Genomic DNA, 18,548 nt, shown 5'->3' with positions numbered 1-18,548 from the left:
GTGGTTCGTTTATAGCCGAACTCTCGCTTTTTACTTCTACCAATTGTATTTATGCTTCAAAAATCATAAAGGTGTTTGCCACAGAGCTTATTTTCTGCAACACAAATTCCCATGTAAAAATCCTGTTGGCTTTTTATTGAGGGAACAAGCGCGATGCTAACTTCCAGTGTTGGACTTCAAAAATGAAGAGGGGGTTATGCACCGGACTATTTCTTGGCTGGGAGCATTCATTTCCAAAGGTATCTGAGGATCTACAGAAAAGATCTCTGGTACAAATAGGTGGAACCCAAAAGCACGACACGGATACGGACATGTTGTGTGATGAGAACAGTTCAAGGTCAAAACCGGGAGATCAGTCATACAGGCAAACAAATCCGACAAGGAGCAGGCGGGTAATCCAAGGTCCAAAAACAGGCAGAGTCAAAACCGATCAATAATACAGGCGAAAATCAAGACAGGAAACACTGGAGCGCTTGGCAAAAACACAAGACAATCTGGCAGCAACCAAAGGGAAGGGAGCCGGTATAAATGCTGAGGGGCTGATGATGAGGGAATGAGCTGCGGGTGAGGAGATGGGCGAGGAAACCCAGGTGAAGGGAATGAGGTAATTGCAGGGCAGGAGACTGAATCTGAAATGACACGAGAGTTAGTGATACAACAAGAAACAAAAACCAGGAGTCAGTAGTATTCGTGACCACCACTGGTTGCCTAGCAGGCAAAAGACTACACGAGTATAGCCACATACATCCAGCTAAAACATAACACTCCACTGTGTCGAGTTTACAGATTCATTTTTTCGAGAAATGTAATGTGTTCATTTGTAAACTTTAGAACCGATTTTCCAGTTACTTCCTGTCATTATGCTAAGCTAAGCTAAGTGAGCTGTAGCCATATACACCACACAGACATGAGAGTGGTATCTAACTTCTCATCCGACTCACGGCAAGGCTTTAAAAACTGAGGATTGTAACAGTAAATTGTATTCTCCAGGCCCAGGTTTGGATCAGGGTCGACTGATCTATTGCTGTGCTTCATGTGTGTGTGTGTGTGTGTGTGACTTTGTGTGATCACAGTTTGCACTGAACACCTCATGGTCTCAGTCTAAAGAGTTTAGCAGTTTTTCTGTCCCCGCCCCCCCAAACCCACTTCACACCCCACCACCTCCGTCACCATGTTTTCTCTTTTCCCTTACACATTTTACGGGACAACAAGGTCCCCCGTTAGCCCACAGTCGCCTATTTCTTTCCCGATGAACACAAAAACACAGTGAATTGCCCTTGCTACTGATCTGAATCTCTTGTGAAAATAGTCACACACAAATGCAAAGCTAGCCAGTGATAAGGAGCATCTGCCAAACACCCACATACCATATGTCCGTGTCACTCAGCCAAGGAAGAATACTGAAAAATACATCTAAACACGCACACACAATACTAGAAAATAAAGAAACATGTACACGAAAACACATACAAACTATCAAAAATATTTATACATAGTACATAGTGACATAGTGAAAAAACTGCGGTACAAGCACCAATCAGAGCAAGACTCTGTGCAACCTGACGTTACATTCTCTCTATTGTAATGTATCTATGTGCAAATGTATGTATTTGTAGCTGCTTATAATAAATGCTGTGTATTTAGTGTTTTAATGTATACACCTTCTCTTGCCTCCATCACCTTATCTATTTTGCTTATTTCCTATTTTTCCCAAAATGCTTTTCAGCAACATGAAGACAAGAAACATGAACTTGTTAAAAACTCTGAGTCTAGCGAGAATCTTATATATCTACTTCCTCTACAGAGGTTTCCCATATGGTTGTTAAATGTCAGTGCAAAATGTTGAGGCTAAAAAGAAACATTCGCTTTTTGATTTTTCAATATCAAAATGAGTTTTCTGTGAAGCTGCATTGTATTTTAGCTGCAACGGAAACATCTCAACTTGATTCCTACAGGAATGAAAAAAAAACATAGCTCCAAACCACAAGATGCTTGTTAATTTTTGTCTTTAGTATGTAAAGTAGAAACAGAATCCCTACAAGCTCTAAGGATGTTTGTTCCTGTAGCCGGTAATGTACAGTACTGTGTACGTCCCCGTTTCATCCCTGGAGAGAGAGATTTTCCCTACAGGCATCAATAACGCTACAGATCAATTTTCTCCCTGTGGCTTTAGTTTTGTACTTTCTTTTACAGTGTAGTGAATCAGTTCAGTAATCAGTCTGTGGTCATGTTTGGTGGAAATTAAACCTTTATTTAGTGATAATGTGCAATGTTTAATTGTAGACTCTGTGGTGTGGGTTATTAAGTACATCCCTGTCCGACAGCATGTCTGGCAGTGAGGCGCGGCATCAAATACCCGAGCATAGCTTCTTGTAAACATGGACACATGTCAAGACCTGGGGCCCAGTATGGCTTCAGCCCCACTGACCGCTCGATCGAGAGAGAGAGAGAGATGGCCTGGTCACACCAACGCCACCACTCACAAACTCACACACATGCACGCCAGATCTTAACCCACTGGTTTCCCAATTGTGGTGCACACACAGGTGTAACTAATAACATGTAAATTGCCGCATCACAACTTCTGAGAACCAAGCCATCGTTAATGTTATTCATTACACCTGGGCTTTTACTATATGACACGTTAAAAGGTGTGAAAAGGGTCAATGGCTCTGATTAATTTAGCGTGTAATTGCATGCTTGAATGTGCCTATTAGCATTCGACACAAAGTAGCCTGCAGCTGAGGCTGACGAGGATACCATTAGTTTTGCAAATATTTGGTCCTAAACCAAAGTTTTTGATAAACACAACTTTAGACCAGATGGTGGCACTAGATGAAGGATCAGTGGATCAAAAATGTTTAGAACTCAAAGTCCGGGGACCATGAACATCTATGCAGAATTACATGGCAATCCCATCTGATGGTTTGAGATATTTCAGTCTGGACCAAAGTGATGAACCAATCCACATCGCTATCCCTAGAGCCATACCACTCTAAACTGTTGATGCTCATCGTGCTCACATGTCAGTCAAATCCAACATTTATATAGTCTATTTACATTCAAAAACTTTTCAAAAACTTTTTAAAATGCACACCAGAAACTGACAAATATTTGTGAAAAGAGACAATCTGTTTATGTTCTTGATGGTGTTATTTAAATTAGATTCAATTAGGCTACTTTTGTTACCCCAGTATTAACATTTTCCTGTATTTCCAATTCAAAACTTCTACCAAAAACGTAACGGTGTAACAGGTATTAAATATGTTGAGAAATATAATTGGGATATGTTTATATTCAGACACAACTAGGCATTTCCCTTAAACGTGACAGAAACATGCGGTGGACACATAATTATAGTTGACCTTATTATAGTTATAGACAGCATAATGGCCAGCTGGAGAGTCCCATACAAGAGGGGGAAAGAAATGTGGAAAAGAGAGTTAAAATGCCACGATGCCTCACCGTGTCATTCACTGACTCAGTTAAACTTCCTGCTCAAATGAAAGGCACTCCAACATAAGAGGCAAGATTGATTAGATAGACCTGAAGAGGCCAACATGAACAAGGAGTTCGCTTTCACTGAATTCCAACTGATACAGAAGAGCGGACTGAAGTGCTTTGATGTAAGTGAAAAGTTGACACAAGAGAAGAGAAAATTAATTATCAAACTGTGTGACCTGATAACCGTATGCATGAGATGGTATGAGGAAGAAGAAGGCAAAAAGGAAGGAAAAATAAAAATCTTTGTGGAGCCATCGTGGCTTGACAAAATGACCTTGAGCTGAGGTTTGAGGGAGGCAAGCGCTGAGCCAGGGGCATGGGGCAGACAGAGAGGATTATGGGTGAGGTGGAGTGAGCCAATAAAAGAGAGCTGAAGAGAGAAAGAGACAATAGATAAAGTGAGTGAGGGAAAGAAAGAGATGAGAAAAGGAAAAGAAGATCTGCAGCAGCTGTTTGATCAGAATCTAACCAATTACACTCGTGCATTATGAATAAGGAGAGACAAATTTACCTTTTTCCAGCATAAAGAAGGGGAAGCAGGGCACACAAAGGCCGGCTCACTAAATGCCACCTCTGAAGTGTATTTGTATAAGCTCATAGTGTCCTGCCTACGGAGGGGGTAGACTGACATCCTCTCAGTAGTGTACCCAGGAAGTAGCCGTGGACCTGCATAGGGGGTCTAGTATTGACTGTGTCACCATGACTGTGTGACCCGCCACGGCTGGCCAGTCACCTTTAGCTGCTCTTTTGTGGCCACTGTAAACTTGAATTTCTTTGACGCTGCATCCCCCACTGTGAGTCTACCGTCTGTTGCTTTTCAAATAAGTGTAATGGGCTGTGAAATTAGTTTTATCTCTGCGCACAATGTGGCTACACAACACTTCTGGACTCTCTAGTTTCCCTAAAGGCCGGGTTTGGGAAATGCATTTTCACTTTAAATGACATACAGTTTAGCCACTACAAAAATGTTCAGACCCTCAATTTACATAAACATGCTTTAGTTAAGAAATAACACATTTGACCAGAGTGTATAGGTTTCCATAAACATTTATTTTCATTTGATTGGATGATATTTTTGTCTGGTACGGACAAGTGGGCACAGGTGTCTGCATGACTAGGCATTCACCTGTGTTCCTCCAGTCAAATCCAGTCAAGACATTTCTAGTTTGATTGAACCACAAAGGGACTGTGTGATGGACGGAAGATGAGCCGCGCACTGACCTGTCACTTCAACCCCCACTGCTTCCACTCTCGGCCCCTTCCTTATTGACCCCTGCCTGTGCAGTGGGCTCTCCCTGGGCGGCATCTGACATCCACAGCCCTCCTGTTTCTCGTCCACACGTACAGCCTGTCACTTACCCTCCCATTCCCACTCAGCCTCACTTCACTTCTCCAGCACGGCAACAGTAGGACCTGCCTGTACCCCTCCTGCATGCATAAACCCGATAATGGCTTGTGGTCATCCTCCTCAAACATTTCAACCAAGCCACTACTTCTACAAACTGGTATCTGTGTTTTTTTTAGGGTGCCATTTTATTCAGAGTGAAGATATTACTTGAAGCCTGCCAGAGATAATATTCTGAATAAGAGAGACAGCGCCCTGGAGCCCAGAAATCCAAACTGATACATCGCCACAGACAGCTTTCATATATCCATCTACAGAGACAAGCGGGAAATAATCTTCTGTCTCACCTCGCCAGTCTTTCTTCCATCTCCACTAAACTACATGTTTCTGCCTCCGTGTCATCCCTTCCTCTGTGTGTTTTAAAGTTGAGTCGTTGCAACATATTCATTTAAAGGGAGCCTTACTTTACACAACTGTTAATGAATCAATAGGCAATCACTTAGGGAAGCTGAAGTGGTCGCATGAGGTTGGTTAGGGAGCAGAGACCAGAAAAGTCATTCAGGTAATGATCCCAGGGGTCCACAGCATCAGCACGGTTTGAGTCATTAATGGGATGAATGGTTAAATTGAAGATCAAAGTGTTTCAAAGCCATTAACCCCAAATGGAAATAGAAGTGAAGTAAAGTTAAAAGCTGAGCACAAACTTCACTTATACAAAATTTAAAACTGAAATATGAGCTGGAAACTGCAGAAGGATCACACTGACAAGGACGTCTGGCAGCTCAGTCTACTGGCTAAGTGGGGCCAGAGGTCAACAGACTGCGCTGCAAAACCATGTGGGAGTAGGGTGACATTGCTGGTAACACAAACAAAGTGAGAAGATTAAGGTTTGTGGAAATATGAGTAAATGTGGCAGCGATAACATGCTGATGTTTAGTATGCACCTTGTTAACCATCATAGTTTAGCGTGTTAGTGTAACAGAGGTTTGAAAACGTGTGATTCAGTAGTGGAGGTTCAGAAACTCACAGGTAACCTCCCTCAGTCATGAGAGTTATGTCCAAGGCTGGTCGTTTATCTCAGGGATCAGCACAAATGTACCAAATTCATATCGATATGTCCTCTACTGAATATAATATCCATTATTATGTTTTCATTAATTACCTAAAACTAAGAATCATGTTTTCAGTTAGCTTAGAATGAGCCCTTTATAGCAAACAGGGGGAGCGGGTCCTCTTCCACGGAGCCAACCATGTTGCACTACTATGTTTCTACAGTAGCCCAGGAAGGACAAACCAAACATTGGCTCTAGAGAGGCCCTTTCAAGTTTTTACATTGAAGTGGCAGCTTCCACATACAGTATGTTCTTCTGCACGCTTGGAAAGGGAGCACAGTGCTGTCGCGTTACATTAGCATGCTAACATTTGCTAATTAGGATTAAACACAGTAGCCTATAGTTTAGACTGTCATTAGTTCTGTAGTTATTTGGTCAACATAAAGTGTTGGACAAAGAGAAATGTTGACCTCATGATGGCGCTAGATGAAAAGTGAGAGGATCACCGACGTCATAAGGATCCATCGCTGGAGGCACGCAGAGCAGAGCACTGAAATTGCCTTTGCATTAGCTGTCATGCTTCACAATCACAAGCTTGGCCACCAGCTGAATAGTTACATCCAATCATACAGGTGTACAGCGTGACCATTGCAACCTGACACTTCTCACCATCTATCTGCGAATGTGCTGATGTGCCATTTGCTGCTGCAGCTCCCTGCACCGACTCAGCCACCTCCTTGTGCTACTGTTGATTTAACTAAGATTTAATGTTCATGACTGTGTGTGTTTATTCAAGGAAGATTAGTTTTCCCATTAATGCTCTGACTCTTTGAGAGCCTCCTCAAAGTAGGGGCATTTTCAGGAAAAAGTTTAATTAGTGTTTTTAACTGAAACGAGACAAACACATGAAACATATCATCAGAGGGATCAAGCTGCATTGACAACCAGGACATCCAGGTCCATCTTACCATTCTGCTGGACCGCACTATCTACGTGTTGCGCTAGTTCCAACGAGCAGGAAGTGCTTTACAGGATCCAATCTCTTTGCCATCTCCCCCTCTCCCAATAACCAACAATTTCCACCACTTTCTGCTTCCTAGTCAGCTGCAAAATTGCAGATTACAGATTTACTTACAGTCAAGAGAGGGAAGTGGATCACTGGAGGGGGAAGATTGAAGGAGAGCGAGGGAAAGATGAGAGGGAGAGCTGAGAAAACTAAAACAATCTCAGGCCATCAGTAGTTTGAGCATATATTGAAATAGAGCAGCTGAATGACAGCAAGGAGCGATGAGAAATGGCATATGCTAATTTCGGTTTATGTGCCTGAAATGTCCCATGAGAGGCTTATAATAATGCTGAGGCATTGTGACACTCATGTGGCCTGTGCTCATTACCGCCATAATGAAGAGAATATGTTAATAGCTGAATCATCTGCTAACAAAGTAAACAACACCTTCACTGAGGAGATGGACAGGATAAGAGTTGTCCTATTCAAACATCTGGAACATTTGAAACCGTCAGTTTCTATTTTTAAAGGTCTCTTTAAATATAGAATTATTTTTTTAAACACACCATTAAGCACAAATCTGCCATGCATAAACATCTGGACTTAAAGTCAGGGAGATATAAGGTGAGCGGAGGTAGGCTGGTGTGTAATACCCATTTCTAATTGAAACTGCTTTGTGTGAAAGTGCTCAGTACAGCCAGGAGTCTGGAGAGGTTAACCAAAATGCTCAGATCAATAAACTGAATAAATGCTTAGACTGGCACAACTCTGAGTGCTCAAATAAAAGACTCACAGGACAGGAGGAACTTCTGATCCCCCATCTAGACTCACAAACTCCAGGAGATAAACGAGAGAATACACGGGGGTCAAAGCATTGAGGGGAATCTGCTGTGAACAGCACACACAAGCTTTACAGTAATCCCTCAGTTTTCTTTCTTCATTTTTCTCCTGACATTCACATTTGCGCGTATACATGAGCAAGTGCATGTGCACCTTAAAAGGACACACACACACACACACACACACACACACACACACACACACACACACACACACACACACACACACACACACACACACACACACACAAACAAATAGTTCCTAATGTTTTGCTTAATGAGCAATACGTTTGAATAAGTAGGACAGAAATAAAGATAGAAGTGATACGGATCATATGCTAATATGGCTGAAAGGATAAAAGTGAGATTGAGCACATTTCTAGCATGTTTCATTGCTATAGCAACAGCCTTTGTACTTGCAGAGGAAAGTGGGTGGCAGAAAAAAAGAGCAAGATGGAGAGTGAGAGGAGTGACGGAGAGAGAGAGGGAGACTTTGGCTTGCTTCTCTCTCTTGGCGAGCTTCTACCAATCCAGCTCTGTGCCAACGCCAAGACCCTTGGGCTTTCAACAGTCAAGGTCACTGAAGAGGAAAAATGAACAACTCCTAAACGTGTTTCTGCATACTCCACATCTGAGGGAGGTGATGATGAGCAGTTCTGGTTCACACAGACAGGGGGAGCCACCATTGTACTCATGGCATGTGCATGATTGTCCTCCACAAGACCCACTACATACCAGCAGAAGGATCATGGTGGCTGTGAAATACCCTTGAAGGGTCACCAATGATAATCCTTATTGTGTCTTATTGTTAATCTTCCAGAGAAAAACGCCACATAATATCCATTTGTCTGTATTTGAAAAATATATATACAAATAACCCTGAACATGCTTCCTGTTGCAAAAACTCATCATGCTAATAACAAGAATTATTCTGATTTCAACGTTGATGGCAGCAGAACTGCTGTTATGGTGGGAATTACAAAAACACCACTATAGTTCAGCACATAAATGCAGTCAGGGGGGGGGACTTAGTTCATATTAAATTACAATTCAGTTGTAGGCAACATGCACAGATACATTAGCATACGTCTGTGAAGGACAACCTTGAGTCACGAAATCAGAGACTGTGTGTGTTTAGAGAGAAAGAGCCTAGCAGAGTGAATATCAAATTAGTTAAGGTTATTAAAGCTCCTCTTCTTACATAGAGACCTAAGTTTGCAGTCTTAAACACACACACGCACACGTCCTTTGAAAGACTTGCGGGACTCCACTGAAGTCTTTTGGTGTCTTGTGTAAAGCCGACTAGTTACGCTGCTGACTTCAGTGACGGCTGCTATTTTTAGGACATGTGAAATATATCTCCAAGACACGAATCATGATGAAATATGCTTGTGTGTCATTGCTCCCCCCACCCACTCTCACACACACACACACACACGCACACACACACACACACACACACACACACACACACACACACACACACACACACATTCGTAACAGATGAGAGAAATCAATCATGCTGAGGGAAAGGCGTGGAGCGTGTGGAACATACTTAAATTCATACATGTAGGCCCACAGTATGTTCGGCACAAGCATGGTTGTTTTTCCAGTGTTTGAGTTAAACAAAGCATTTCCCAAAAACAGTGTGGGTTATATGAAGTGTATGAGCTTATAGATTCATAAAAACAGCTCATTACATAAGTGGCTGATGAAGCTTCAGTGCTTAGGCTCAGCAGGTAACTGTTACTGAGAGAAGGCGGCCCTCACGCTGTGGTATCACAGCTTGCTGTTGCTTTGAAATTCAACAGTGCTTAAGTACATTTGAAACTAAAACACAATACACATTTAGTGAGACGGTGACACTGCTCTTATGCGTTTTCTGGTCCACTTTGCTCACAGCAGTCCTCTATACAATCTATTTAAAATAGTCTTGATCAAATCAAATGTATTTATATAAAACCATTATCACAAATTGCACATTTGTCTCAGTGTGCTTTACAGACTGTACAGGTTACGACACCCTCTGTCCTTAGACCCTCGCACCGCACAAGGAAAAACTTCCTAAAAGAAACCCCATAATTAAAGGGGGAACAATGGAAGAGACCTCAGGGAGAGCAGCTGAGCAGGGATCCCTCTCCCAGGTCTTAAAAAATGTATATACATAATTTCTTTGTATTGTTTGTTTCTACTGTAGCTGTAAATACATTATATTGTCAAGAATATGTGGAATATGCATATTTTGGACCCTTAATTCCAACTAACTACTGTATTTAGGTGCAATTTTGAGGTACTTTTGTATTTCCTATTTTCCATTTCTTATGCAACTTTATATTTCGCTCCACTACAGTGGGATTAACTGTACCCTTTTCTTCACTAGCTATGGTTGGTAGTTTTATTTTATTTTTACGATTTCACCCAAAGAATATACTCTAATATACCAGCTTCTTAAATATGACATTTAAATGCTGCTTACACTTCATTGCATCATTAATAGTTATATTTTAATTGAAATGGAGTATTTTTATATTGTATTATTGTGCTTCCAGCTTTGAATAAGCCGTTTGGGGAAGGTCCTTTCCTGTTACAACATGACAATGAATCTGTGCATAAAGAAATGATTTCTTGAGTTTGGTGTGGAAGAACTTCACTGGCACTGGAGATGTAAACCTCCAACAGAGACCAGGCCATATCACCCAGCATCAGTGGCTGACCTCACTAATGCTGTTGTGGCTGAATGGGATGTAAACAACGTCTTGTGGAAAGCCTTCCCAGTAGAGTAGTTGCCATTATAGCAGCACATTAATGCAGCAGAGTCCTGTCTTTGTCTCTCACCTGCAATTTGAGGCCTTTTCCACCTATATACCTTTACCTCCACAATCACTGTCAGCTTGTTGCGACTTTGACCTTGTCACAGTGTGCATAATCTGTTAAAGCTGTCAGCTGTCTTGCCAACACATGCCAACCCCCAGCATGATAGAGGTGCTGACTGACATAACTTTTGAAATTAAGTCAGGTAAAGGAAGAGCATGAGGTGACGACGCAGCTGCGCGAGGCCTGTTGGTGTGTGATGAAGTGGATATGGAGTCGCCGTCTTCCACCAGGGGAAATCAACCGAGGGCAGAGAGCATGAAAAACCAAGGGGGAGAGAGGGGGGAGTCGTGGCCAACAAGCAGAAAATCCTCTCATTAATAAAATCAGCTGATGAAATTAGAACATCTTGATCAGTCACACACACACACGCACACACACACACACGCACACACACACACGCACGCACGCACACACACACACACGACGATTTCTTATCTCCTAATTCTTCTTTAACCCCTACATTGACAAGTTATGTAATGTATTTGGAAATATTCAGTTTTGTGTTATGCAGATAAATGAGGCTGTAACATTTTATTTTGTTGTCAAACAGACTGTCAGCGAATGAGAAGGACACAGGTTCGTGATCAATAGCTAAAATCAGAAAATTCACCAAACTTGATTTTACTCAAACATTTAGTTTATTAGAAAGGCCTTTTAAAAAGTTATATAAGACTAAAGAAAGGTTTGCACCACAAAAACACATCTTCAAAACACAGTATAAAAATACCTTTAACAAATAGCACCTTCTCTCTGGCAGGTAAACATGCAATCTTGATCAGAAACACAACTTCCCCCAAACAATAAAATACATTATGTACAAAATATGGGCATAATATTGTGCATGATTCTTCATATTTAATACAAATGATAAAATTATATCCATAATAATAACCCAATATAGATGAGCTGCATAGCTATCATGTAGAGAAGTGTGAGGAGTTATTTCCAAGGGTTCTGGAAGTAAAAGTCCTTTTCATTTACTGCATATACAATATTAGGTGACTTGCCGTTAGAGCACTTTCAAGGCTTGGAGGGGGGTGGAAATCTTCTTCTTTGATAAAAGATCAAGTACATCAATTTTTGAAGGCAACATTTTTTAGGAGGCTCAGAGGTAGAAAACAGGCCTAGATTGTTGCAGCTTGCAATGATGGTGCATCAGAATCAAATCAAAAAGACATAAGACCTAACGTAAGAAACCTTCATTAGCAAAGGGGAACGCTGGTCACATGTAGACCTTTTTTTCTTTCTTAATGTAATCAAGCCGATCAATAACTGCACAAATAAAATGAACCTGCCTCAAGTGCTTTGCTTACAGCTGTGGATTTGTAATACTCTTTGTATTCTATATCAGAAAATACTCCGAAAAATATATGCATCTTTTGAAAAAGTGGAACAAAGTGCTGGTGAATACCAAACAATGGGAAACAGTAGTGTAGAACGTGTGGAAAGAGTGTTTTCGTTTGTAAAATATGCAATTATTGTGACAGATTTAACAATAATTTCCACACAGAAAGACATTTCTTTGACTTTTCTTTTTCCAATGATAAGCGGAGTGACAGGCTCCATGTAAACACACATAGTGAGTGAGCAACACTACAAACCACAGCCTCAAAAAAGACCATTGAGCTAAAGAAACTTCACCACATTGGCACTTACTTAAGGATTATTGCATTAAACTGAGAGGTGAGTCAGGTCATTTGTCCACTCTTCTGTATGCAGACATAAGTCTTATTATGTATGCGCAACATGAAATGGATAAAAGTACTGAAAGTATTTAAACTGAGAAATCAGGATGAAAGCAAAGACACTCTTCTTCAGTGTACAAATGTACTACTGCATAAAAAGAAAAGTATTTTTTAACCTAATAAACACTATTTTGGCTTTGTTTGTTGTTGCATGGTTTGGAGAACATAAAGCAGGGTGGCACTCTGGTATCCTCTATTAAATCTTAGGTTTGGTTGGGTTTCCAGAAACAATAAATAAACAAAAACAAATCTTGAACATTGACATTTGACAAAATAATGATCTATAAAAGCTATATAAAAGGCTAACATTCCAGTGGCTGAGGAGGATTTGTCCTCAATCATCGTGCTGTCTTCAAGGGACGAGGACCTGCAACAGATCACTCGTTAGTCAGCCTACGTTCAATACCTTACATTAACTAGTGTGTGTGTGTGTGTGTGTGTGTGTGTGTGAGTCTGTTTGTGTACCTTCGGCCTCCCCAGAGCAGAGCTCCTCACACTCCTCTAGATGGAGGAAACGGTTGTCGTTTCCTTCACATCCACTGTAGATGAAGGGCCTGCAGGCCTGAACCTGACTGTTAAAGTAATACCGCAGAGTGTATCGTCCACAGCTCCCCTCCTCCATGGGCAGCAGGCACAGGTCTGCTGGAGCTGCAGAACACACGCACACGCGCACACGCACACACACACACACACACCCACATATGAAGAGTGTGCACAAAGAGGCACACACAGTGATTAAAGGGCAGGCCAGGCAGAAAAGAGCAGAGGCAGAGCAGCATTAAAAAGAGCAACAGGGGACCCAAAACAAGCATTCATAACCACGGAGATCAAAACTCAATCAAAACCAACCCGTTTATTCCAACAATTTGACATTTTCAGATGCAAAGTAAGTCATTAGCACAAATGCATTATTCTTTGTTTTTGTATTTCATTTTTACTGGATGCATTTATGCCTTTAATTCAACAGCAAAACAGCCTGAGACATGCAGAGAGGGCCAGACACCAGGCAGGCAGGATGGCAGAATTAACCCTTAATGAATCCCAAAACATACAACAGCAGATAAGCTGGTTTACCTTCCCCTTTGACACTCCTCTTGGACCTGACTGATCTGGAATTGACTGCTTTCAGAAGTGTAACTTTGGCTTTTTTCTGACCATCAACTCTTGCTGTTTTCTTAACGTCAGATGTGGCTGATTTGTTTGGTTCAACTTTGACTGTTTCGTCAGTTTTATCCTTGACAACCTCACCTGTCAACATACACACAGAAAACGCACAGGCGCACACACACAAACAGACACACAGCAATCGAGACATTCAGTATAAATAGAAAAAAAAAAAGAGAAAGAAATACATCAATGTGATAACGGGTTTAAAGATCATGATCTGAAATCATGAATCATGAAAGTTCACAGTCAGTCAGGATGGTGTGTGCTTGCAGCTGGCGTGTGTGAGAAAATATGCAAGGCCAACACGGTCTCGTAATGTCATGAAATGAGCACAAAGTGAAAACACATACACTTAATATGAGACACGCTCCCCCAGCGCAAATTGGATTATGTTGCCGATTGAATAAACCAAATTATGGGACATGAGAAAAAATTTCATATGCCATCTTCTGTTTTGTCTGTGGATTCCATACGTCCGCAAGGACACACATGCATGCGAGCGTGCACGTTGGAAAATAGCAAACGTGGATTTCAAATTCACATTTGTTAGCCCTTAAAATGCCAGTATGCTTCTTCAAAACTGCTTGTCGGATGATCATATATCTTCAGATTAAAAATAAACATCACAAGGCACCTTGTGGCTTTTATTTCGGGATTTTCTTTTTCACTTTCGAGCAGGAAGCAATGTGCTCATGTCACAAATTTAAACATGAGACAAAGTTGGTTAAGGGGCTTCTCAGTGTGTGGGAAAGTGTTATTTCACTGCATGATAAAGTCGGTCACAGTCTGAAACACAGTACCATCGCTCTGGTTGGCAGAGGGAGTGAAGTAGAGCAGCTCGTCCAAGGGGTCGTCGTAGGACTCGATGGAGTAGATGTGCTCATAGTCCGGGTCATTGGTGTTCACCACCACGCGCAGCTCACGGCCTGAGAGAAATGCAACGTCACACAGGTTAGAGATCCTTCCCCTGCGTCTGACAAGCTTCAGACAGGGGGAAGGCTCTCAACCATATCAACTCAACTCAAGAAGTATCTAAAAACAGGTGTATGGCAATAGAGCCTATTTGCTAATGTCTGAATAAGCTTAGAGACATATAATACATTATGTACATGACATAAACAATCATGGAGTTCTCTGTTTTCTCGCGAGAAAACCACCCAATGGTCAGAGATCTCCAGACGCAGCGCCACCAAGTTAAACCTGTTTGTTAGGGACGGACACACAGACAGACACACAGATGGAGGCCGACAGGCAGAGCGATGGACGGACACACTCACCCTCCTCACCCTTCAGGACCAGTTGCTGCTCTGGTGCAGGCCGAGCCCTGACCGGGGGCTGGGACCGATTTACTGGGCCTGAACCTGAGAGAGCCAGATAGGACAAGGAGGAGCGAACAGGGACACCGAGGGAGCAGAGACAGGATTCAGGGGGGGACCAGGTAAGTGTTACACAAGAGGGAGAAAAGAGGAACATTCTGGTAGTAAAACCTTCAGACACATGAGCCGACAACAACAACCCCAAAGCCCCACAAAAATCATTCCAGCGTTCCAACATACACACCAGCTAAAAGGATTTACAGAGTTTTTGTAAGATCAACATGGGGCAATCTTTCAAAGACCGGTTGTAATCCTTTAAGGACTCAAGGACGCTGCTGTATGGACTTGTGTCGCACTCAACTTGAGTCCAAGTCAAATCAATGCTGATTCAACTAAAGACCGCAGACTCAAACCATTACTGATTTGTACAACACATAACTATTTCTTAGGTAATAATTGATAAATAAAACATGAAATGTTTGTTTTGGCCTCATTCTCATTAACACTGCATATTTATTAACTGCTGCTTCACAACACTGATGAAGTTTTGAATTAATTAACACATTACTTAAAACTTTAGTAAAGCTGATCATTTTGAGGTTTTTACTTATTTTCTTTTAATCAATTTACTTTTAAATGTTTAATCTGTATCCTTCTCTCTGATTGGAGAAATGTGTTGTTCAGTCTTGCATGTTTGTATAATATATACAATAAAATGTAAAGAGTGTCACAAAACATCTTTACGCAGAGAAATAGTATTGCAGGCCATTTGTCAGATTTTTTAAAGATTTATCTTAAAAGATCCTGAACAATAAGCGCATTACACACCTTGTTACTTTGATCAAACAAATGCCACCAAATAGCTAAAGTGACTATGTTATCTTTGTGTGCATGAGGTTAAATGAACATTTAAACCACACACAAATGCTTAATGAGGGCAAATGCCAAAAGCAATCTAAAAATATATAATATATGAGTCTGACTGCTCCCAGTACAGACTCTGCAGCAGCATATGTGGTATAGCATACCGCTGTGACTCATGCTAAATCACAGCCCTTCTGTCTTCTGCTGTAGTCGAATGGCTCACTTACCTCCACACGCTGAGGATCAGACAGATGGACAGGAAGGAAGCAGAAAGAGAGGGAATAAAAAAAGGTCAGCCTAAAGAGCTATGTCATTGTTGCAGTTCTCTGCAGCTCCTTTCGTATCATAATATACTATATGTACAGAGTTAAGCAGCGGCTGTGACTCATATGCTGTGATCACTATCTGAAGTTCAACTCGGGGACAGCTGTGTTATAAATAAGCAATGCAAGCTGCATGAAAAGACTCACCACAGTGCTGACTCATCTCTGAGCGAACGTACTCTCTGACCTCATACTCCTGAATTCAAAGTAAAGAGTGAGAACAGACCCAAAAAAAACACACTTCCAAACACAACTCTAATATCAACTCTGTGTAAGTGTATGAGTGTGCCGTTTGAGTCTTTAGATTGAGCCCCGAGGTAAAAGGTTCAAGCACTGACCGTCATGCCTGGCTCTCCTCTGTCTCCCTTGGCTCCATCTGGGCCCAACTCTCCCTGCAACATGGACAGGTATTAGGACACACACGACCCACAGAGAGGCTTGCAGCACATTAATTCATTAGGCTGAGGCCAGGTGCAGCGCATGACCTACATGCAAAGTCAAAGCGAAAAGTTAAATCAGCTATTGCCACTTATACAGATACATAAAAAATGTCATTACATTTTGGTTTCTCAGTCTCTACGTCCTGTGTCCATGTATGGGATCCCTTTGAGGAACCATAAATTACAAATAAATATAGAAGAGGTCGAATAATATGTGGTTGTCATTTCAAATAACCCGTTATTGATCCATACAAATTTAACTGTCAAAACGATGAAGTGGCATCGAGGAGCTCACATGAACAGGGGAATTCAGTGTCCCTGAAGAATGGTTATTTTGGCACACTGTGGAATGTGTGGTACTGAAGTTCAACAAGTACTTCAGCGCTGTGTGACGGTAAGTTCTTTCAAATATTTTTGATTAGGGTCCCAAGAATGCCCTGACCTTGGCAAGTGGTTTACTATCAAAGATGGTTGCCAAGAAAATAAGCAGGAGAAAAGTGTTACACTGACCGACTCTCCTCGCTCCCCCGGGATCCCTGGGATACCACGTGGACCAACCATGGAGGGCCCGATTGGACCTCTCTCTCCCTGACACACAGGTAAAAGAACATTTCAACAAACAACATGGGAGCAGTAGACTTACATTACAAGTAAAAAGATAAAAAGTTTAAGAATTGTCCCACTGCCTCTGTATACACATTCTCAGGACATGTGGTATTTTGCACGTGTCAGTGAAAACAAAGAAAGATAAGCGTTTATGTTGCACTTTATTTCCACTGTTACTGTACTAACGCTGCTTCAATCCACACACACAGTTCATTTCACAGTGATGCAGACATCAAAGCTACAGCTACAACTTTCATACTGTCATAATGCAGTCCTGGGACATTGCGTAACTGCAGCTTTACAGTTTTTTTTTGTCCAAGTGTTTACTGATTTTTCATCCTATTAACAGATCAGATGCTTAGCTTTCCTTTCAGGCTGCACCAAAGCAAAAATATTTGTTTAGGAAAATAATGCAACTAGGTTGACTCAGTTTGGAAGAAAAAAAAGGTGCACCTATTAAAGAGACTCGATATAACCCTGCTCTCCTGTCACCAGCTTTCTTTAAATACTTGATATACAGCAGACAAGCCAGTCAAACACTGGGCCCATCAAACTGTCAATCATCATGAAACAATACACAGCAATCAAACAAAACCAGCTATCAGGTAAGGAAGAAAAAGGAGAACAAACCAAGGAGAAATACATAAAGAGAGCATTCTTTTTATAGCAGTCTTACATCATATTCTTAATGTCACAACTGTCAAAAACAAAAGTGTTATCTTTGTTGCCACTCACACACTTCTGACTGCTGCTATGTCTATTCTTGCTTCAATTAGAAATAAAAATATTTCCTAGATCACCATTAAATGTGTGCAGTCATAATTGATGATGCACCTAATTTCCTTATACCTCATTTCATTAAAGGAACACTTCACCCCTGAAATGATCGTTTGTAAATCAATTACTCACCCTGTGTTACCCTACATTCTTAATAAGCAGTAGACGAAGAATGAGTTGAAGAGAAGAAGTCAATTGCAACAGCAACACTATATCAAAACATCTTCTTACAAACTCTCACACAACTCGTAAAGCGTAATCCAAGTGTCACAGTTTCTCTCAATGCTTGGATTCTGTGTTCACCGTGGAGTCGTCCCCGGTAACACGGGGTGAGTACTGATATACATGATCATTTTGTGGGTAAAGTATTCCTTTAATAGACCTCTGTCTCCATTGATGTGACGGGTAGAATTTGCCACCATCAAGCCAAAGTAAAGATAGTCACCTTCTGTCCCTGAAGCCCCTCTGGGCCTTTAGCACCAGATGTTCCCTGAGCGCCAGTCAGTCCAAGGACCCCATCCACTCCTCTGGGCCCAGGGGGACCAGGTACGCCGGACGGACCCTAAATGAAGCAGAGAGACAGGTAGTAAAGGATCACGAGAAATGCTGTAGTTGTGAGGATGAGCGATGTTGTGCTTCTTATAGTACATACATACTAATATTGAGATTAGATCACTGCACTGCTGAAGT

At 41.5% G+C, this 18,548-nt stretch overlaps 1 protein-coding gene across 1 annotated transcript in view; it reads right to left on the bottom strand.

Annotated features, from left to right (window-relative positions):
• Positions 1-11,252: 11,252 nt before the first annotated feature.
• Positions 11,253-18,548, bottom strand: part of col7a1 (collagen, type VII, alpha 1) — a 61,885-nt gene continuing 54,589 nt past the window's right edge. Inside the window, 10 exon segments of the mRNA XM_029432609.1 lie at positions 11,253-12,732; positions 12,831-13,013; positions 13,440-13,613; positions 14,333-14,458; positions 14,810-14,893; positions 15,940-15,948; positions 16,183-16,231; positions 16,374-16,427; positions 16,986-17,063; positions 18,304-18,420. Of these exon segments, the coding sequence (XP_029288469.1) occupies positions 12,704-12,732; positions 12,831-13,013; positions 13,440-13,613; positions 14,333-14,458; positions 14,810-14,893; positions 15,940-15,948; positions 16,183-16,231; positions 16,374-16,427; positions 16,986-17,063; positions 18,304-18,420 (903 nt within the window). The 3' untranslated portion in view covers positions 11,253-12,703.

The sequence above is a fragment of the Cottoperca gobio genome, chromosome 5 (genome assembly GCF_900634415.1).
Source record: "Cottoperca gobio chromosome 5, fCotGob3.1, whole genome shotgun sequence".
Classification (NCBI taxonomy): domain Eukaryota; kingdom Metazoa; phylum Chordata; class Actinopteri; order Perciformes; family Bovichtidae; genus Cottoperca; species Cottoperca gobio.
This window is presented reverse-complemented; position numbering and strand designations above follow the sequence as displayed.